General features: G+C 43.5%; 1 protein-coding gene across 14 annotated transcripts in view; it reads right to left on the bottom strand.

Moving 5' to 3' along the window:
* PLXNA1 (plexin A1) overlaps positions 1-23,178 on the bottom strand; it is a 460,921-nt gene that overhangs the window by 388,555 nt on the left and 49,188 nt on the right. For 7 of the 14 annotated variants that reach the window (XM_061618384.1, XM_061618391.1, XM_061618386.1 and 4 more), the window contains exon 2: positions 843-2,193. In XM_061618384.1, coding sequence (XP_061474368.1) covers positions 843-2,021 — 1,179 coding nt within the window. In that variant the 5' untranslated portion in view covers positions 2,022-2,193. Of the gene's footprint in view, positions 1-842; positions 2,194-22,125; positions 22,482-22,508; positions 22,542-23,178 lie in introns of those variants that run through there. The other 7 variants (XM_061618383.1, XM_061618393.1, XM_061618394.1 and 4 more) reach the window with 3 other exon arrangements.

The following is a 23,178-nucleotide window of genomic DNA, read 5'->3' as shown; positions in this document are numbered from 1 at the left end:
AAAATAGCCCCACTGAAATAAATGGACCTGAGTTAAATATGATTATTAACTTCAATGGGTTCATTCTGAGTAGGACTAGTGTGGAATACCACCCAGAGTCCCAGGTATGATCAGAACATCATCTTGGCTAGCTAATATTCCCTTCCTACGCAATATCACTATGTGGTGCTATGTAAGGACACCATGTAATAATTCAGATAGAAATTCACATCTTTTGCCATTTTCATCACATCAGTATTCCAACTAGCTACTTGGGTCTGTATTGCCGGCAAGTCGTATTTCCTGATAAGGGGGTACACATGCACCTGCTTTCTTCCCAACGCCAGCCAGAACTTGTCATGATGGAAATAGTGAACAGTAGGCTCAAGTTAGAATAAAGGAGCCATCAGATCAGCATGTCTCTCAGAAGGTTCAGGGGTCCACATGTCCCTAATTGTTGCCTTTCCCCTCAACTGAACCCTTCAGAAAAATATGTCTAGGCAAGAACTTATGGGCAATGAATCTCTAACACACTCCAAAATCAATGCACTCCCCAGGCCTCCTGCAAAATAAACTTTATTTGAATAACTGAACAATGGGAAAAGTCACTGCAGGGGCCTCTCTGCTCTGAAACATCTCAGTGCCTAATACTTATCCCCAGACTCCATGACAAAGCCAAAAATCCCAAACACCAGCATAGCTGAGCATGGAACGTTCACGCTTTAATTGAACCAAATTCCACATCTTTAAGCAACATCCTCAGCTGAGAACTCAAGAACAGCACAGATGTCTCAGCTGAAGCTTTGGATTTATCAACCAGAAGAGAAAAGGAGAAAGGATAGAGAGGAAGAAAAATAACTTACTGAATTGATGCATCCCAATTCTTTGTTCAAAAGCCAGGGCAAAGAAAGCTTCCCCTCCCCACGGTAACAAGACTGGATGCGCTCCTTGATCTTGTCTTTGATCTTCTTCAATGTGAAGAGGCAAAGGACAGATTCCTTTGGTGGCTTGATCCTGTTTTTCTGGCCCTGAGAGAAGATTGTGAAGAGAATATCCTCCTGCTCTGAGATGCCCAACTGCTTGGCCAGTGCCTTTCCAGGCTTACTGAGGTAAGCATCCTGAATCAGGCGGTATTCAATGTCATCTCGAACACAGCCAATGGGGAACTCCACATATGAGTAGAACTTGGGGTCATCCACACACAGCCGGACGACCTTGGAGGTGAAAAATTGCTCTCCAGTAGAGTCAGGTGAGGTAAGTTGAGTGTCCAGTTGCAAGGTCAGGTAGTAGACAAACTGCTCACTGCTGAAGCTGTAGATGTAGTAGATATCAAATGTGGGGAACTTGGACAGTGTATCTGATGGGATCTTGAGCTGGGATGATACAAACTCATCCTGATAAACAAAGCCAAACATCTCTGCATTCTCTTCACTGGCCATCAACTTGCGGCTGGACAGGGTAGGGAAATACTCAGATTTGCCATCGATGGGTGTTCCAATGAAGAGCTTGTTTTGCCCATTGTTCACTTCAATGATCACACCTGACATAGTTCCTGACTCATTGACGCTGGAGAGGTAGTGCTCCTTGCGATGGTGGGGCTCACCCAACTTGAAAAGGTCATCCAAGCGCAGAAACTGGCAAATGCCCTGAGAAGCACTGCCACAGGCTATCAGTCGGTTCCCAGAATAATCCACCAGCAGCAACTTGTTGACATTGTTGGTGCTGACAAGACCATGTGGGCAAGACTGCACACTGGGTGGTGGGTAGCACTTCTCATTGTCATCCACTGGTCCTGTAACATGAGTGCGCATCAGTGTCAGATCATGTGCAAGCTTATAGATCCGGTTGACAGCACCCACATACACCTCCCCAGTTTTGTTGTGGACCACCAAGTGTGTCAAACTCCAGTCTGTGACCTGGAAAGTCCTAAAGTGAGAGGAGGACTTGGGAGTGCCTTCTTCCAATGGCAGCCAAGCACTCCCCAGAAGCAGCAGGGTCCAGATGTTGATGGACAGATGGTGCTTTAGCCTCAGGAGCCACATGGCAAACAAATCACATCCAGCAGTGGCCGTGCGTTAACCTAACCATGGGGAAAAATGAAGCAAATCAAAATGCAATGGAGAAGGGAAAAGGGGTGCCTGTGGAGTAATGTCTCCTCTTCTTTCACCAATCTCCACATTCACGACATCATGGATGCTGGCATCCAGCTCAGCCCTAGAAGGAAACACAAAGCAAGCAGAGTTAGCAAACAGTTGAGCCACTCAGAACATAATAGCACAATAGAAACTCACTGTTACAAACATCTCAGGAATGGAGGTTGTTCAGATCTCTGAAATCTTCAGCTGTCTTGGAAGAAACATTGCACAGAATTTGTTAATCATTCTACATTCTTCCCGGTAAAGTTCCCATGACCATTTTGTGCATTCACTTCAGAAAATAATTGCTGAATTGTTTTGACTACTAGGAGAACTAAGATTGTTACTTCACCATTATTATCAGAGAAAGACAATATAGGCTTTCCATATTTTCTGTATTTGTATGGGGCCATTGACCCTTAGAGGTCTTTAGCTTGAACTCACAATATAAAGAGAATAGCATTATATCTTTGAGCAACAGCTCACCCTTTCCCCCAAAAAAGGGTGAGACAGCATTGAAGATCTGGAAATGGCTTTAAAAAGCACAACCTATACTCTGGACAAGAGGCTACTGTAAGGACAGAATATGGAGAAACCGATTGGTTCCCCATCGGAAAGGGTGTGAGACGGGTGTATTTTATCACCCTATTTATTTAATCTATATGCAGAATATATCATACGGAAAGTGGGATTGGTCCAAGATGAAGGAGGTGTGAAAATTGGAGGGAGAAATATCAATAATTTAAGATATGCAGATGATACCATACTACTAGCAGAAACCAGTAATGATTTGAAACGAATGCTGATGAAAGTTAAAGAGGAAAGCACAAAAGCAGGACTACAGCTGGATGTCAAAAAGACTAAAGTAATGACAACAGAAGATTTATGTAACTTTAAAGTTGACAATGAGGACACTGAACTTGTCAAGGATTATCAATACCTTAGCACAGTCATTAACCAAAATGGAGACAACAGTCAAGAAATCAGGAGAAGGCTAGGACTGGCGAGGGCAGCTGTGAGAGAACTAGAAAAGGTCCTCAAATGCAAAGATGTATCACTGAACACTAAAGTCAGGATCATTCAGACCATGGTATTCCCTATCTCTATATATGGATGGGAAAGTTGAACAGTGAAAAAGGGGGATAAGAGAAAAATCATCTCTTTTGACATGTGGTGTTGGAGGAGAACTTTGCACATACCATGGACTGCGTAAAAGACAAATAATTGGGTGTTAGAACAAATTAAACCAGAACTGTCACTAGAAGCTAAAATGATGAAACTGAGGTTATCATACTTTGAACACATAATGAGAAGACATGATTCACTAGAAAAGACAATAATGCTGGGAAAAACAGAAGGGAGTAGAAAAAGAGGAAGGCCAAACAAGAGATGGATTGATTCCATAAAGAAAGCCACAGACCTGAACTTACAAGATCTCAACAGGATGGTTCACGACAGATGTTATTGGAGGTCGCTATTCATAGGGTTGCCATAAGTCGTAGTCGACTTGAAGGCACATAACAACAACAACAACTTTGCCCAAATGACTTGTCTTCCTGGGTATCTATACTATCTAAAACTAGATCCATGTATTATAGTGTTTTCTTGAAGATAGGTCTTTCATTACACAGATTGATATTTCGCAAAAAGACTATCTCTGATATCCCTCTATATTTATTTTTCTAACGTCATAGTTTTGAAATTGAGAAAGCCAACAGAGTTCATTTCTTTATGAAAGAATACTGGAATACCTCCATACACGTTTGTATGAAAAAAATAACTGAGGGAAATCTATAAAGCCCTATCTGCTCTTAGCAAGAATCTGATTGCCTTTTAAAAAATAAAATGGCCTTGGGTGTGCAACCCTATGCATGGCTACATAGAAGTAATTCCCACTGTATTCAGTGGGGCCTTATGTGCCTAAGATCACAACCTCAGATACTGGGTGGAACCTTCAGGGCATATAGAGAGCTTCAGGGAGTGGACACCATTCTTCTTGAGCCTTCCCAGATTTCTTTGGGATGTGTTTGCTATCTTACACTCTCAGTGCAATAGGAATAAATGTACCTGCCTCATGCTCCCCTCTTGCCTGCCCCTACCACCACCAAATGCACACAGACAATGAGCGTGCTCATTTTCTCTCCACAAATTCCCTGAACTTTCACAGTCTCTACCCTTATCTCACCTTATATCTTCATGCACTGTTGCAAAGACTCTGGCATTTTACCCAAAGACTTTTGATTTTGGCTTTTGACTCGTGCAGACATTTTACCCCCATTTTACCCTTCAACACACATAGGACTAATTCCTCATTTGTGTAATAAGGGATGGCTTTCAAGGGCAGTTCTCCACCCTTGACGAAAAATATTTTAGCAAAGTGCTGCCTGCACATCCTAACAGCACAAAAAACTCCATTATGTATTTATTAAAATAGATTTCAATAACAGCTTTCTCTTCTCACCAGCATTTGTTGGCTCACACAATTACCTCTCCAACTTGAGTCCTGACCAAGTATATCACTCTGCCGATGTCCTGCCTACCCAATCATATCTGACAAGCAACAGAAGACTAATTTTTATATCTTCAAGGGTTTCCCTTCCCCCAAGCAGGTGAGTATTCCGACCATCCTCATTCTTCTAGCATTGGATAGTGTTAAGGCTGATCCTAGATTTCCCACACACTTTTAAGGATCAGAACCAGCCTTCAGGCGGAGGGGGGCATGGTGAGGTATGCACATCATTTGAACTGCTACTCTGAGCACTCAAGAAAACAGAGCGTAATTTTTCTTCAATTGCACAAAGGGAATGAATGGATTTGTTCTTCCTTCCAGTTTGGCAAGACATGTCAAATGTCCCCCATAGGGCATATCTGCACATACCTTGCATGGAAAGCACATATATGAAAGCAGAAGAACTTGGCTACCCACAAGCCCATCCTGTACCTCTGGTTTCTTTAGCCATGCCACTGAGGGCTATGAATATCTGAAAACCCAGTTTAACTCATAAGGCATCAGATTTTGGTATCATCATCATTGTTGTTGTTATTGTTATTTACCACTGCCATAATCACCTAGCCCAGCACTGTCAGCATGTCCCAAACATAAACCCTTGGAGATGACCAAGATCAAGGCATCCCACAGTCACTTCACACCAGGTATTGGAAAGGAGGAAGGAACAAGATGGACTCACACCACTTCTCTTCTTCCCCAGAGTCCAGTGCAAAATGAAGCTTGAACCTTTCCCCACCCACCCCCAGCTCTGTATGAGTCAGATGGCAGAAGGGAGGGGGGGAGTAATTTGTCACTCCCAAAAACATCACTCACCCAGATTGTGCTGAGCTTCTAAGACAGAAATGATTGACACAGAGGCCTGATATTATATTCATATCCCCAACCTCTGGTCTTCTGGCTGCTGATTCTGCCAGTTTTAGCACCAAAATCAAGACCTATGTTTAGATCTACATCATGACAGGTTAGTAAAATCAGAAATCCATCAGATATTGTGAATGCAAAGTATGGAGAAGCTGTTTGATCCCCAATAAGACTACTCAACAAATACGAGCCTTTCAACTTCCCTCTCAAAAATATAAATGGGGAGAGCCTTAGCTAAGTACTAAATGTGCCATCAGGGATGAATGACTTCCCATTTATAGACTTACTTTAAGGTAAAGAATCTTGGCTCATTTTGCTGTAACCGCTGCTGTAAAAGAAGACTAGGTCACTTCCAGATGACCTGTTCAGTGAGCATTCATCCTGATTTGTTTGCACAAAGTGTGCAAGGAGGTTAGACAATGTTACATCAAACAAATGTTATGCCACATTTTCCAGTGCATTTTGCTGTCACTTTCCTTATTGCAAGAAGTCCAATTTTGGGTAGAAGAGTTTGTTGCACAAGAGCTCCAAATCACCTGTGATTGTACAAACTAGGCTGTGGGCACATTAGTTGCCTACAGCAAAGCGTTTCCACTGGCCACACCTGGAAGAGCAACATGATGGTCTGCTGACCAGTTGCAAAATCTGACTAAAGCTGACTTTTTTAAAAAAATGCACTCAAGCTGATCCGACCATGTTTTATAGTAAAAAGAGGCAGAGTTTGACTGGCATTGTGTGCCCACATTTTCAGAAAAGAGATGTGGAGACGCACTAGAACTGGTACACCAGTGTTTCTCTACACCTACATTTGCAAGTATATGACAGAATCCCACTTGAAAATAGCAACAGCATGGCAGTGCCCATAACTAATCAAAATAGCACCAACCCCTTTCACTAGTAAAATTTCTACACGCTGAGGAAAACGCTCTACTGATATCTTCACACTCAACCATATTTGAGAAGGGAAACACATTTCATTCTTGCTGATCTGGGGGGGGGAAGCCCAACAGCCTTGGTTCTGTAGAGAGACAATTGGTGGGGGGTGGGGATGGGGGAGAACACATCATGCACTCTTCAAAACAAATTTATCCCCACTACCAGCAAGCTCACACACAGAAGTGAATGTGTTCATTGCATTTCACCATTTACCTAATTGGACTTTAATGTGCTGAGTGGTTGGTCATTAATGAGATTTTACTTTTTATAAAGACAGGGAGAGAAAACACAGAGAGACATCACAAATTAAGAGAGAAATAAATGGTGACAATTTGCAAAGAGGGAGGGTGGCCGCTTAAGGAGAAAGAGTTAGAATTATGGGATCCGACTTCCAGCTCTGACACTGATTTACCATGTAAATCTGAATGATTCTCTTCCCATCTGTGTTTTCTCCCTCCTGGCTGCAAATCAGCGGGAAAAATCTTGTGGATCCACAAAAACACTCTAGCATTCTCTTAAATTACCTAAAGTCCCAATCCCAAGGGAATTTACAGATGCATCTAATATTTGGATGTGACAACCTATGCAGTATCCAGCATCGTTGATCTTTATTGAGAGGTGCTTTGGTTTGGTTTGCTGAGGTTTTATGTTGAGCGTGAGCTACCTCAAATATGAATGAAGAATATATAAATGTATAGATAAAAAATAAATGTATTTTTACCACCATGCCACTCCCCTCTAAAAATGTACAGAGACAGAGAAAGAGAGAGACAGTACACAGAACTGTGACACAGACACTTGACAGAAGGAAATAAAGAAAGTAATTATCAATTTGCAGCCAAGAGGGACAGTTTTCCCCTAAGCCACAAATAACAGATCATGTGATTCTTCTTGAATCTGATTCTTTCTGCCCTATACCGTAACCCAACATAAAAAAACATGTTAAACAACTAGCCATTTGATTAGTGAGCCAGATATGCTGGGATTCATTTTGCAAGCAGCAGTCATGGGTGTGTTGGTGCACACTCCTACAACCATTGCCTCCCCTACCATCATCCCATCCTCAAAAAGGTAACCTTCCTACGTCCTGCTACCACCAAATATATAAAATATAACTGCAAGCAGGACATCTCTTCCAAAGACAGAACACCTGGTTGGCCACTGTGAGAACAGGATGCTGGACTAGATGGGCCACTGGCCTGATCCAGCAGGCTCTTCTTATGTTCTTAACCTCCAAGCAAATAATTGGTTAGAAGAGGCTACCCAAGAAGGATTTCATGATAAAACTGCACTTTCTGCCTTAGCCCTGCAAAGAGATCTCCTAGTGAAATCTATTTGCCACTCTCCATCCTGCATCACTCCTGCTCTTTTATTTATCCAAATTGCTACAGGAAGGATTGCCTCTACAAGAGGTGGAGCTCATTTACCAACAGCCAAAGATTTATAGACATCCACGACAGGGATGATCAGATTCGTTCGTCACCCCGAAATAGCCAGAAGAGAGTCGCATCCCTCTCCTGTCTGCAGTGATAGATGCCTGCTGCAAAAGCTTTAATAGCAAAGCTCCTTCCTTCCTTGCATCCTTACAGTGTATAAAGAACCATCAAACTACACCTTCAGGAATATCAGGTCCAAACTCCAGACAATTGAAGAGAACAAAGGAGATGTCCAAAACTCAACCCCACCCACTGTGCAGTTCATTTGTTAATTTTATTGAATACATTGCATCTCACCCTTGCTCCAAGGAACTCAGGGCAGCATTTAGCCTCTCAACAACTCTGTGAGATAGGTTAGACTGAGAGACTGTAACTTGCCCAGACCGCTCTGGAGACTTTCATAACCAAGTAGCAATTTAACCTAATTTTCCATACTCAACATTCCACCTGCAATACCCCACATTGTGCTGTTGTATTGTGAAACAGAAAAGAGGCTGTGAGATTCCCAAAGCAGCAATATCTTAAAGGAATCAGTTCAGGATGCATTTTAGCACCACTGAGAGCCAAGGCACATAACCACCCTACTTCTAGTGTTATGTTTTCTTCTCCCCACATGACCACTCCCATTTATTGTGAGAAGCATGGTAAGACAAGCACATGAGCACTGAGAGATTTTGTGCACCACAGAGCACCCCACATTGAGGCAGTTAATGGTGCCACTCAGAACTCCAGCTTCTGCAAATGGAACACACAATGGTCACCCAAGCAGGGTTTTCATGAACACAAGCCCTTCATCCTTACCCACTACCTCTTGGTATCCTGCCTCTATATGATGCTGTCTTTGAAAAGTGTCCAGAAGCTTCAGTTGGTGCAAAACACAGCAGTAGATTGCTGATGGGAACCCATAATACCCATTGGCCCCTTATTTGCTTCCAGGCACAATGCAAGGTGCTGTTTAGCACCTTGAAGGCCCTGAGCGGTATGACTGGGTTGTTTGCAACATAGCACTAAGGACATCATTTCATCAGCGCAAGCATTTCTGCTTGCCCGATGGAGCAACCTGCCCTTCCCCCCCACACACACACACACTGTTCTGGGGGTTCTCATGGCCCTCCAGAGCAGATTTGGGGAGGCCACATGCAGGGAAAAGGGGGGGGAGTCCCCTTGCGCTAGCAGGAATCCTTGCACTGGCTTCTGCTAGTGCAACAAGTTAGTTGAGTATGGCCCACTATCTCTCCCTGCATGAACCTAGCTGCATAGTATGGTCATCAGGCAAGGCTCTGCTACATGTCCTGCTGCCCCATGCAGTACAAAGAGCAGGGACATGGGACCAGGTCATCTCTGTAGCACAGCCTAGATTGGGTGTGGCAAACTTGTGGTACTCCAGATGTTGCTGAACTACAACTCCCATCATCCCTGTCCTTTGGCCATGCTTGCTGGGACTGATGAGAGTTGTAGTTCAGCAACATCTGGAGGGCCACAGGTTCTCCACACCTGGCTTAGACTATGGAACTCCTCACCCAGGGAGACCCAGCAATCTACCAAAGATAATGACATATCCAGCTCTCTTCTTTCCCTCCACAATATTCAGTTGTCTGTACTTCGTGTTCTGATGTCACAATGTTCCACATTTTTTCACACACCTGCTGCTTTCACCAGCAGCCAATGATGTGGAGCTGGGGAGCAGGAAAATGCAGGCTGTTGGAATGTCACCATCACATAAGGCAAATTCTAGTAGATGTCACTCATGGTGTTTCTGGCAGCAGGCAGGCATTCACTGTCACATCAAGTTTGGCCCTTAGTTTGTAAGCCATCTGGGCAGGACCAGAATTCTTATATTTTAGGTAATGCTTAGACGCGACTGCCACTAGCAAATGTTAAACAGAAGTAGTAATCACAGTTACAGGAGCCTAAATTTATAAACACTTTGCATATTAAAAAGGGCACCTAATGAGCACAAGCTAGAATGTCTAATTTTATATATAGTCTCATCAGCTATGATGCTCTAAAGATAAGGCAAAGAGCCAGCACCCTCACTTGATTTCTTGGCTCAGCCAGGCTATGCGGTGAAATCCTCTGGCAAGGATCAAGTGTCTAGAATTCCCTAGAGTGGCACTAGCAGAAAACAGTAACTCCAGGCAACTCCTTGACTCCTCTAGGATTGTGTGACAACATCTCAATCAAACACAGGAACCCAACAGTGTGCCTGGCATCCTTGCTCAAGGGTGCGTCAGGCTGTGCTGCTAGAAGGCTGGCAACAGCTGCTAAAAATTTGCCTGACCTGGCATACAAAAGGCTACAGTCCCCAGGCAACACAAAAAGTAAACTAAAGAGTGTCTGTGGGTTTTTTGCTACAGAATAGGCAAGGTTGCTGGGTGGTCCACCCATGACAAACAAACTCCTTATACTTCAGTTTTGTCTAGGAGAGACAACAATGGTGCTAACACACAAACGTTAGGCTCCTCCAGACCACCTGTTTATTGAGCATTCATATGGGTTTGCTTGCACAACACTTCTGCAGAGGTTAGATTATATCTGCAGCTTATTGAGCATTGGTTCTGATTTGTTTGAAGGCATTTATAAAGCAATGAGTATTCATCCTGATTTGCTTACAGGGTGTTTATGCATCTTTTTGTAAGTCAGCATTATTCTTGTTCTTGGCTTGTGGACATGTATATACAAGTATTTAAAGTAACACTTGCTCAATAATTTGCTTTTAATAATGTTTTGTCATTTAATTTTGAGAATTGCATTATTTTATTGATGTATTATGTTCTATTGATGTATTGTTATATTCATGGTTTTTTTGTAAGCCGCCTTGAGGGCCTTTTGGCCATAAGGCGGGGTATAAATTTAATAAATAATAATAAGAAGTTATTCGTTCATTCCACAATTTTCAGTGTGTTTCCCATCACTTTCCTAACCACAAAAAGTCTGTAGAGTAGTTGTGCTAGGGCAACAGAGTGCTTTAATGCACTTTAATTGCACAAACCGAAATTTCTTAGCATGCGCTTGAATCCCTCCCACAGAATACTGGCAATCTGGAGACTCCCACTGACAAACGTAGTCAAGTGGGCACATTGCAAACTTCATCTCATTGATTGTCTCTGTGAGAAGCACCTCTGTCTTTAGTTTAGTCTTATTCAACAGCTCAACTCTATCCCATTTAGTAAAATACGCTTCCCACATATACAGGTTCCAAGAGCAACCCCCTCCCACTAGAGGGCCAAAAATGTATAGAAACGATCTCTTTCATTGCAGAGATCCATGAACACCAAACAAGAGCGGCCCCGTTGTGCTGAATCTCCCTCCAGTTAACAGGAGGAAGATCCAATATACAGATGGGGAAAGGTCACTGTGTCCTTGGTTTGACTTATGCCAATGCACCTCTTCATCACAACCTGCACAAGAAGAATTTGAACCAACATCAGTAAGGCAATTGGCAAAGCTCCATATGAGATATAGGGAAGATCTCAAAATGAGGAGAAACAACAGTCCCATGTAATGCACACATATACTGAGTATACAAGCATCTCTTCTTCCTCCAACTCTGGAAATCTGAGAGCACACATTTCCCATTATCAGAGCAGGAAGTTCATGAACATGCTGGTGGCCAGCAAGCAGCACAGGAAAAACCAAATTGCAGCCTTTTAACAATATCCTAAGAACAGCATTCCTGTTAACTTCTTTCTGGCGTGCAGAGTAGTAATTCAAGCAAGGTCTTGGCTTGCATTCCGGATAGTAAGTGCAATTCTAACCAGCCCAGGCAACTCTTTCCAGCTGAGCAGGTGCCAGGTTGAAGTTGTCCTTGCTGTTTGTTTCACAAACAAACAGAATTCATATCCCCTGTTCCCACCAGGGATCCCAATTCCCAAAGCTGCCAGCCAAAGAGACTGAATTAGCCCCTGCACCAACCCCTGATCACAATGCTGCACCACAGATTTAGGATGCAATCCTAAACATATCTATGCAGAAGTATGTCCCACTGAATTCAAGGGGGCTTACTCCCATATAAGAGGGGCTAGGATTGCAGCCTTATTCACTGATATGGTGAAGAGGAGCCCTGAGGTGAAGGAGTGCTCTATATAACCCTGTGCTTCAGAGTGGGGGTGTCTGAGTGAAACTAAGACATAGTGAGGGTGAACAGTTCATTCCAAGTCTCATAAGGGCCTGTAGCTTCCAAATACTATGTGTGGATTCACACAGCATGTGTGGACAGGAGTTATGCTGCCATCGGTATACAAATAAAGCAAAGCAGCTATGCAATGAAGTGATTAAGAAGAGGCTGCTTTCTGGGATAAGACATGGGCCCTACAGTTGGACCCTGCATAGAATATAGATATAGATATCTCACACACTCACACACACTCACACACAGAGGGGGGGTTGGGTACAACTGAAAAAGCCAGGATGAAACTGATCTAGCAACAATGCTGTTCCCATTTTTTCAGATTGTTGCCTTAATATTAGGGCCGGGCCAGGCCAGAGACATGATTGCACCCAAATCCAGTCTCTGACTTCCCAATGGCCATGGCTGAAGATACAGAATGCATGGGTCTGTTTGCCAGGCATAGGCAAATTTCAGCACCCATGAAGCTTACTGGATGACCTTGGGTAAGTCACTTTCTCTCAAGGTTGTGGTAAGGATAACATGGAAAGTGGGGAGATCATGTATGCTGTCATGAGCTCCTTGGAAGAAAAGTGGAATATAAATATAGTGTTAAAAATGGCTCTTAGTATTTATATCAGGCATGGCCAATCCAAAGGTTCCATACAGCCTTTGTAGTAGCTGATATTGCTCACTGCTATTCTGTGTCTGAAGAGGTTTCTCAGGTCTAAGGACACATAGTCTATGATAACTCATCAGTCTAGGTCTCTTCCCCAGTCCAAGTCTCCTGGATCAAGGCTCTGAGCCCTAGATATTTAACTGCAAGAGTAGCCTTTATTTGAGTTTCCTCTTCCTCCCCCCATTTGAATGAGGCTTTTCCAAGTGTTTTGTGTGCATCTTTTTTGCTTCTTTTCTGAGAAAACCCAATCTTCCCTCTTCCACAAGAAAACAGAACCTCAGGATGCCAGAGACAGGTTCCTTACACAGGAGGCTCCTCTGTTGTAATGGAGTTTTGTGGCAGGCAGAAAGTCTATCCCATTCAGTATAATCTGCCTGACTCATTTCCATCAAGTTGGTTTGTATCACCTTGATTGAGCTAAGTAGCTAATCTTATCCCTGCAAGCAGCAGGGTGCAGATTGCCAAGCACCAAGGAAAGCTTAACAATTCAATTGCACTGCCTAAATAGTAGGACTTCCACTATTAATATCTGTGTAATGAACCACAGGTATCTTACAGGTTGCTACCCTCCAAGATTGCTCGGAAGACATACACACAGAGAGAGGCGATTTCTAAGGGCAAGACCTCCTCTCCCTTAAAACATTCAGAATGTGCCCACTTGAACAGCTGAAGAAAGACAAAACAACTTTTATTACCTTTCATGATGATCCTGAGGGGGCTACTGCTATCACAAAACTTCCCACCTGGAACAAATTTACTCCTCTGTTAGGGTTGCCAACTAATTTAAAGAGAATCCCTGAACGTTTGACATCTGTAACATGTCATGTTACAATCACAGAGCTGTAAGGGGCCTTAAACCATCTAATCTAAACCCCCTCTCAGTGCTGGAAATCCAGAGCTAGAACATGCCCAACAGATTGCTGTCCAGCCTCTGCTTAAAGGCCTCCAGCAAGGCAGAGCTCACTACAGTAGCGCCCCGCTCATACAGCGGGTTACGTTCTGGACCAACACTGTAAAGCGAAAACCGCTGTAAAGCGGATCCCATTGACTTACATTGACCAAAATGGCGCCCGGCGGCAAAAAAACGCCATAAAAGTGGAACAAGCACTGTAAAGTGGGGCCTTTCTACAATTCACAACCGCTGTATTAGCGGAACGCTGTAAAGCGAAGCGCTGTAAAGCGGGGCCCTACTGTACCTCTCCACGAAATTGGTCCCATTGTTGAACTCCCCTTACTGTTGAGATGTTTCTTCTAATGGTTTCTAATGTAGGGCAAAAAGGAGTTCTGTGGGTGCAGCTTCTTCTGTCACAGTGCTGCAATGACAGAAGAAGTTATACCTGATTATCTTTCTGCAGTAATGCACAGGTCTTCATGTCTACCCTATCCTCTGTTAAGGTTCACGTGACAATTTATATTATAATGGCTCCAGCGATGTTATGGTGGCAGTGTCAAGATTCTGGTAGGGGAAGGGCCATAGCTCAGTGGCAGAGCATCTGCCTTACATGCAGAAGATCTCTACTGCAATGCCCCCAGAGATGTTATGGTCATAATGGCCATCCAAGTTTCAATCCCCAGCATCTGCAGGTAGAGCTGGGAGAGACCACTGTCTGAAACCCTGGAGAGCCGCTGCCAGTCAGTGTAGACAATATGGAGGAAGATGAGCTTCCTATGTTCCTATGATTGGCTATCTTAATATCATAAGGTGGGGTAGGCAGGCAGAGGGTCACTGGCTACTATTAGATGAGATGCTATGTCCTAGAGAGAGGCAATCAAGGCACAACGACCTAGGAAAGAAACAGGCTGAAGTCTAACAAAGCAGGAAGCCTAGAAAAACAAAAAGCAGGCTAGGAAATGATCAATGGAAACCTGAATGGCTGTAGACCAGCCTTTCCTTGCCTTTGGGTCCCCAGATGTTGCTGGACTACAACTCCCATCAGCCCCAGCCAGCATGGCCAATGATCAGGAATTATGGGAACAATAGTCCAGCAATATCTAGGGACCCAAAGGCAAGGAAAGGCTGCTCTAGGCTGTCTTTACCAACCTAGAGCCTTCAAGATGTTTGGACTACAACTCTCATCACCCATGCTAGCTAGGGCACCATACTGGCAAAGGCTGATCTAGAAGGAAGGAAAAGAAAAGGCCAGGTAGAAGAAAGATAAGGTGGACAAGAGAACGATCCAAGAGGTGAGCGGAAGATGAAGCTGTAAGAGACAGAGATGTAGGGAAGTCTGAGGTGCATATATTGATTTGAAATAACAGCCATTTTTTTAGCTGCAGGCCTCTAGTCCCCCTTTACTAGCTTAGGTGGTTGACATTATTTTCAAACAAATTACAGTTCGGCCTTTTGTCATTAGCGTAGCTGTTGTACAATTCCATCTGAAAACTGCACCACCTCCATGATAGTTCATGCCCACATACTGAGTTCTCTAAAGAGTTTCCTGCTCCAGGTAGTCAGTCCCAACAGCTGCTAGGATTTTAATGAGCCTTCCAGATGCTCCTTGACATGATCTTCAGATGATAAATCATAATTAAATATTTAAACACATTTATCCCAACAATCCTTTGCATTCTGTGCGTTTTGCTTGTTTTTATTTTAATGCTAGATATAGACCACAATCTCGGTCATCTCATGACACATGAAGTCATGGGCAAGTCCATTATGATTATTATACAGCCATGGTGGATTTTTCACATTCCACAATGTTAAATTGAAAATACCCCCATGCCATTCTGATGCTTCCCATAAGCTCATTTCAAAACAAAACCTTACAAAACGTACAGTCCTGAACTCACAAACGCTTGCTTAACAACACTCTCAATTTTCATGGTGATACACAAAACAGTCAGAGAGAACAGAGAGTTCAAAGTCTAAAAAGAGAGAGGAAAAACCCAGAGCCCTTTTGGACTTTTTTCTCTCAGAGTTCTCATAATCCGTTGAAATTCATTAAAAATTAGCCATGTTCACCGAGTACCTGTAATCCTAATACTGACCTTGCCCCATACTCTGACCTTCATCTTCTGCAGTTTAAAAGTTTTAAAAATGCCTGCCTGATTTTTAATTAATTTAAGAAATTTTGGCTGGCACCCTATGATAATGAGGGCATGCTCAGTAAGAACCAACTGTCAGAGTTCTAAAAGCCAGACTCACAGCTGCTTGGCTTGCCTAATCAGGGGGCCAGACCCACACCAGACTTTAATTTCACTTGAGACAGTCATGGCTTCCCTCAGAGAATCCTGGGAAGTGTAGTTTGTGAAGGGTGCTGAGAGGAGACTCCTGTTCCACTGAGAGAGCTCCAGTGGCCAGACTGGTTTAACAGTCAGCCATTCTGATTGAAGGTCTGTGAGGGGAACAGGGCGTCTCCTAGCAACTCTCAGCACCCTTCACTAACTACACTTCCCAGGATTCTTTGAGAGAAGCCACGACTCTCCAAAGTGAAATAATGGTCTGGTATGGATGTGGCCAGGGACAGCTTTGGTTTAAATTTGGGTGGGAGGCTACATGTGCCTGCTGTAGAATAAAAAGGTGGGGGAAACTCTGAAAAGCAATGATACTGTTTCACAATGTTTTCCTTTTAGAAAGGAAAGGCGTTTCCCTTCTGCCCAGTGCCCACCGACCCAATCTCCTCCCGCTCTGCCTCCCCTCCCCCACATCAGTGTTGGACTACGACCTGGGAGACCAGGGTTCGGATCCCCACACAACCATGAAGCTCACTGGGTGACCTTGGGCCAGTCACTGCCTCTCAGCCTCAGAGGAAGGCAATGGTAAAACCACCTCTGAATACCGTTCACCATGAAAACCCTATTCATAGGGTCAACATAAGTCGGGATTGACTGGAAGGCAGTCCATTTTCATTTTCAAACAAGACTGCACAGAAATGAATCCCACTGAACTCAAAAAGTATGCAAACAATCAAACCCATCCTCCCTTCTCCTACCTCCTATCTCCTCTCTCTTCCCCCTTCCATCCCCCTTCCTTTGACCCTCCCTCCCCATCCCCTTCCAATACCCTCCTTCCCCTTCCCCCCTCCCTCCTCCCCATGGTCAGTTTTACCTATCTTAAGCATGATTGCACGGAAGTAAATACCATTGAACTTTATAAGCATGCAAATGATCAAACCTCCCCTCCCCTCCCCCTTTGCCCCCTCCAATACGCTTCTTCCCCTTCCCCTCCCCCTCCTCTTCCCCCATGGTCAGTTTTTCCTATCCTAACCATGATTGCATAGGAGTAAATCCCATTGAACTCAATAAGCATGCAAATGATCAGACCTGCTTTCCGCCTCCTTCCCCTCTCTTCTCCCTTCCTCTTCCCCTCTTCCTTCTTCCTCCTCCCCTGCCCATTCCAGCCCTCCCTTCCTTCCCCTCTAGTCAGTTTTACCTATCCTAAGCATGATTGCATGAGAGTAAATCGCACTGAATTCAATAAACATGCAAATGATCAAACCTGTTTTTCTCCTCCCCTCCCTCCTCCTCCTCCTCCTCCTCCTCCTCCTCCCCTCTCCATCCCCTGTGGTCAGTTTCACCTATCCTAAGCATGATTGCAGAGTAGTAAATCCCACTGAACTCAATAAGCAGGCAAATGATCAATCCATTCTCAGCAAACTTGGACAGGATCCCATTTCTTACCTCCCGGATCAAAAAGCAGAGAAATTCACTAATAGGTAAAAAACCTTGCGGTTGAAGAATGTACCTATAGCCCACAGATCTTTCTATCAAACTTTAAAAAGCAGGGAAATTGGGCAGCTATAGTGAATGCACCAGGGGAGCAGGAGACCTGAACTCCTCTCTGAGATACTGGATTGCCCTACAAAGTTGTCAAAATGCAAACACCATTTGGGTTGGTCTTTCACTGTCCAATCCACTTCATGTGTAGCTTGGAAGAATTTGGTAACATGTGCCTCTGAGCATATGGTGAGTGGTGGCAACACCTGCAATCAGCCCAAATAATAGAAAGAAGACATGTGCTGTGCTGATCTTGTTTTAGCAGGGAGGAAGCAACATTATTAAGACAGTTGATATAGTTCAGATGGTCACTTTAAATATGTCTGATTTCCTTTGCAATTTTAGTGAAGTTTCCTATAGGAAATCATTTTTTTTGTTTCTATTTCTGTGAATATATGAAGTACAGCAACACTTTGCAAAATGTACACTAAAAAAACTCCAAACATAATTGTGGAATAATTCTGCAGAATAGTCTCCAGTGGACCTCAAGAGTGTCTCAGTCTGCACAAGATAAAACAGTGGGAGGTGAAATATATTCTAGCAAAATGCTAGGTGTGCTCTATGTTTTTAATTGACCATGCCCACCTTGTCTTAAATAAAGTGGTTTAAACATAGCAGGCTCAAAACATGCATCCTCTTTTTTCCAACAGCTAAGAGTCATTGCTGAAGTAGTAACATATTGTAATTAGTCTGATTTTACATCAAACTGCAGTTTCAGATTCAACTGTTAATGTACCCAAAATAGAAATAGAACATAACCTCAAATTTGAAACACAAAAGGCTGTCTTCACTATCATATCACATTGGCCAATAAAAAGGCTTTGATATTAATAAAAACAAATTTGACACAGATTTGTAGGATGAATAATGAGGGAAATAAACTTTTCTAGTTTAGATTCTCTGTAGAAACATTAGTAACACAGGAAAGAAGCAAAGTAAGAAGGACACCAACAAACTGATAATAAACAAGCTAATAAACTGAGGCTAAATCCAGACAAGACTGAGATGCTGCTAGTGGGTGGTTCTTCTGACCAGATGGTGGATGTCCAACCTGTCCTGGATGGGGTTGCACTCCACCTGAAAGAGCAGGTTCATAGCTTGGGGGTTCTCCTAGAACCATCTCTGTCACTTGAGGCTCAGGTAGCCTCGGTGGCACGGAGTACCTTCTACCAACTTTGGTTGGTGGCCCAACTACATCCCTATCTGGACAGGGATAACCTGGCTTCAGTTGTCCATGCTCTGGTAACCTCCAAATTGGATTACTGCAATGCACTCTACGTAGGGCTGCCTTTGAAGACGGTTTGGAAACTGCAGCTTGTGCAAAATGCAGTGGCCAGATTGGCAACAGGGACCAGACGGTCCGAACATATAAAACCGATTCTGGCCCGCTTGCATTGGCTGCCTGTATGTTTCCGAACTCAATTCAAGGTGCTGGTTTTGACCTATAAAGCCTTACACGGCTTGGGACCACAATACCTGATGGAACGCCTCTCCCGATACGAACCCACTCGTACACTACGGTCAAGATCAAAGGCCCTCCTCCGGGTGCCTACTCCAAGGGAAGCTCAGAGGGTGGCAACAAGGGAGACGGCCTTCTCAGTGGTGGCCTCCAAATTATGGAATGATTTTTTTTATGAGGAGCTCCTGGCGCCAACACTGTTATCTTTTCAGCACCAGGTCAAGACTTTCCTCTTCTCCCAGGCATTTTAGCATGTGTTTTAAATTGTTTTAAATGTTTAAATTGTGTTTTAAATTGTTCTTAAAAGATGTGTTTTTAAATTTGTATATTTGTTTTAATGTTTTTAGTTACTGTAAACCGCCCAGAGAGCTTCGGCTATGGGGCGGTATATAAGTACAATAAATAAATAAATAAATAAAATATACAAAAATATAATTCTGTATCTTTGGAGATGGCAGGTGTTGCCACCACTCACCATATGCTCAGAGGCACGTTATCAAATTCTCCCAAGCTACACAGCAAGTGGATTGGACAGTGAAAGACCTACCCAAATTGTGTTTGCATTTTGACCAATTTGTAGGGCAGTACAATATCTCAGAGAGGAGGTCAGGCCTCCTACTCCCCTGGTGCATTCACTATAGCTGCCCAATTTCCCTGCTTTTTAAAGTTTGATAGAAAGATCTGTGGGCTATAGGTACATTCTTCAACCGCAAGGTTTTCTGCCTATTAGTGAATAAACTTGTGGTTGTAATTGTGGTTGTAATCTGTAAAGTCAACCAGCACATTCTTGATAGCCATCTTTGATTTAAAACTTTGATCTGTTCAATGAAAATAACAATGGTGGTGGGGGTTTCTCCTTAAAAAAAGTTTAATACCAATAGGTCTGCTAACTTTTGCTGTAGTGGTTGTCAGAAGCTTCATTCACAGGACTTCAAATATATACACAGCTTAAAATATTCAGAACAAAAAAAGCAGCTGATCCACAGCAAGAGCATTTTGCTTTTGTTTGCCTTCTAACTACAAACCTCAGACTCACCCTCCCCAAGTCCTCTATGACACATTGTCCCTTACCTCACCACCCTCACCACTCTAACAGTCTGGCAACCTGCCACAAGGCTGTTGTATGTAACCCAGCAATTTGGAATCATAGTTTTACAGCCAGGTTAAAACTGAGATTCCTCATCACAAAAAATTGCAATCTAAACCAGACCCAGCAAATAATGACAATAAACTGTAGAAGGGAGGGAGGGAAGGAGAGCAAAGGAAGATGCTAGATTAAGCAAATGAGAAGAAGGAGATTGATGTCATGCAAACAGAACTATAAACACTGCTGAAGGGAAGCGATGTTTCTTTGGCAGAACTTGCCGGATCTCCTCTTTAATGTATTTGTAGCCTACCATTGTTTATATTTGAAGGCACAGTTATAAAAGCAGGAGTAAATTACATGAGAGAGGAGGCTGAGATCAGGGCAAAAAGAAAAAGGAAGATGGCCTTTGTGCAGAAACAGCCACTGAGGGATACAGGGGAAGACAAGGGAAAGCAAGTCAAGCTATAGGCAGGGCTATGTACATTCATGGCTTTCATGTGTTTACCACACAAGTACAGAAACCAGATTTATTAAAAACGTTCACTTTCATTCATTAAAAAAAGGTTTTAGTTCTCAAGGTTGCAGAGTAGAGCCTATTGAATCTCAGAAACAAGTGAGGCAGGGATCCAAGTGGTGAACAGATGAGGCTTTAGTGTCCTGTTTCCCACTGCTGCAAATCTGTAAGTCACTGAATCTCCCCATATTGCCCTCCCTCTATGACCTGCTACCTGAAAATAGAGTTGGGTGCATCACTCAGTGTCACCTCCTGACCCCAGAAAGTCCAAAATACATGCAAGCTCGTCTAAAGCCTTTATGTATCCAGTCTTTACTCCTAGGAGAACACATTGGTGCCCACCCGAAACTCAGAGCCCTTCAGAATGCATGAGAAGCATCAGAACAGAAACACCACCTCCACAGAGAACCTATTCGCACGTAACTCTAACCCAAGCCATGGCTTAGCACGGACAAGCAGGGTTGTGGAGTCGGTACACCAGACCTTCGACTCCAACTCCACCCAAAATTGCTTCCGACTCCACAGCCCTGCGGACAAGGAAACATGTGGTCTCCTGGGCAGGAAATCACAGCTGTTTTCCTCCAGTAGTTCTGTTCCTGCGCTAAGCCATAGTTTGGCATAGAGTGCCATCCAAACCCAGGCTTGGTGCTTATCTCTCCCAGACAAACCATGTGTGATAAACCATAGAAAAACCCTTGGTTATAGCTCATGGTTTGTCTGGAAAAAGCTAAACCACAAGCCTAGATTCAAACAACCTGGGTTCAAACAGCCATGGCTTAGCACAGCACAGCTGCAGAATACCTCTAGAATAGCTGAAGAAGAATAAAACAACCATGACCACCTCTTCAGCTCCTCATTTGCTCATGTGTGTTAAGACCTGATCTGGCTTAGCACTATGTGTGAACCAAGCCAGAGAATGGGACAGCCCAAAGCTGACCAGTTCACTTCCACGCCTCACTCTTAACTACAACACTACAAGCTACCTGAAGTAAAACAAAGGAAAAGTTTTACTAAGAAAAGCAGATACAAAGAAGAACATGAAGGAGCAAGTTGCAGCATAAATTAAAGACACAGGCCACTTCTAGACTGTTTAGATACTCCACCTTCCAGCATTCGAGCTACTGGAAAGGTGGTTCTCTGTTACAGCATCAGTTCCCAAACTATGGTCAAGCTTCAGTCAGGTAGTCCGCAGAATGTCTATGGAATGCAAATTGTAATACCATAAAAGAAGAAATAAAAACAACAATATAAAATCATATACCATCTAGCACAGTGCATTACAATTGCTAAATTGGGCTGAAAATCATTAAGTGGTCTGCCAAGACCATCAGCGATTTTCAACTGGTCCGTCAGAAAACTGGCCCGTTTGGGAACCACTGGCCTAAGGCCAATGCTGATCCAAGATGGAAAGAATCTCAGCTCCACCTGATTTTCCCCACCCCGATATGGGTAGCCCCATATCTGGTTCAAAAAACTTTTGAGCTGGTTACATCATTTCAGTACTATATTTTCCCATTTCTACTCCAACACACATTTCAATAATTGGCAGAGACAAACACACTACAGAGAACCATAAGGCTTCCCTGAGAGTCACAAGATGTAATGTGCACCATCACCCAGTATCAAGGGGGAGGGAGAATAGGAGGCAATACTACACATTACAATATTTCTTGGCATTCAATAAGAACTTTTTCTCATTTTACCTGAGTTTTATCAGCATGGAGGATGGCAGTTTCACTCTCCTTCAGACCTCTCATTAAAGAGTAGGTTCCTACAATCTCTTCATCACTATTAATGCCTATCTAAAGCCATCAAAAATTGATTGAAAGAAAACAGTGGAAGGCTGATATTATTTTGTTGCATTTAAATCCAGAAGGATATGGGTTGCCCAGGTCTGGATCACATTAAGTGGGGAATGAGGCTCTGCAGTGAATGAATCCACAATGGGGAAGGCTCTGTATTAGAGCTCAGGGACAGCTAGCCGATCCAATCTTGCATCCTGCTCATAAAACACCAAGGCCTGTCACACCTAGTGTCCCTCCTCCAGCCAGTTTTTAAAGATGAAAGAACAAGTATAAATACTAACCTAGACTAGGGTTGCCAGGTTCAGGGCCTGAGACTGATCCTGTATCTTTAGGAGAAGAGAAAGTCAGCCAAGTGCAGGTGTTCTTGCAACCCTGTGATGGGAAAAACCACAAGGTGCAATTCTGCCTTCCCCCTGCACAACTTTTAAAGATACAAAAGACCTCTTGGTTGCCAGGCCCAGGCTCCAAGAAGTCTTCTGTATCTTTAAAAGTTGTGGAGGGGGGAGGGAGAATTCCACCTTGTGTTTCTTCCCATTACAGAGTTGCAAGAACACCTGCACTTGGCTGACCTTCTCTTCTCCTAAAGATACAGGATCAGTCTCAGGCCCTAAATCTGGCAACCCTAACCGAGACCCTCTCAAAGTGGGTACAGTCTCAACATGCTGGGTCTTGGTGTCACAAATAAAACTGATGGTTTTCAAATTGTGACATATTACACTGTACTCCAAAATGACCTGTTTTACGGAACAGCAACGGGCATCTGACAGAGTGAATTCTTATTCATTCCAGTTTGCACGTCTGAACACCGGTCACATTTTAGGGCATTTACACCTCATCTTTTTTCCGTCATGGGACTCAAGGCAGTGTACATGGCGTTCCCAGGTGGGTAGCATCCAGGTATTCACCATACTCAAACTTGCTCAGCTTAAGCAAGGTGGTTGCATCAAATGC

The sequence above is a fragment of the Rhineura floridana genome, chromosome 3, assembly GCF_030035675.1.
Source record: "Rhineura floridana isolate rRhiFlo1 chromosome 3, rRhiFlo1.hap2, whole genome shotgun sequence".
Classification (NCBI taxonomy): Eukaryota; Metazoa; Chordata; class Lepidosauria; order Squamata; family Rhineuridae; genus Rhineura; species Rhineura floridana.
The sequence above is the reverse complement of the archived record's forward strand: the minus strand, read 5'-3'. Positions and strand labels throughout refer to the sequence as shown.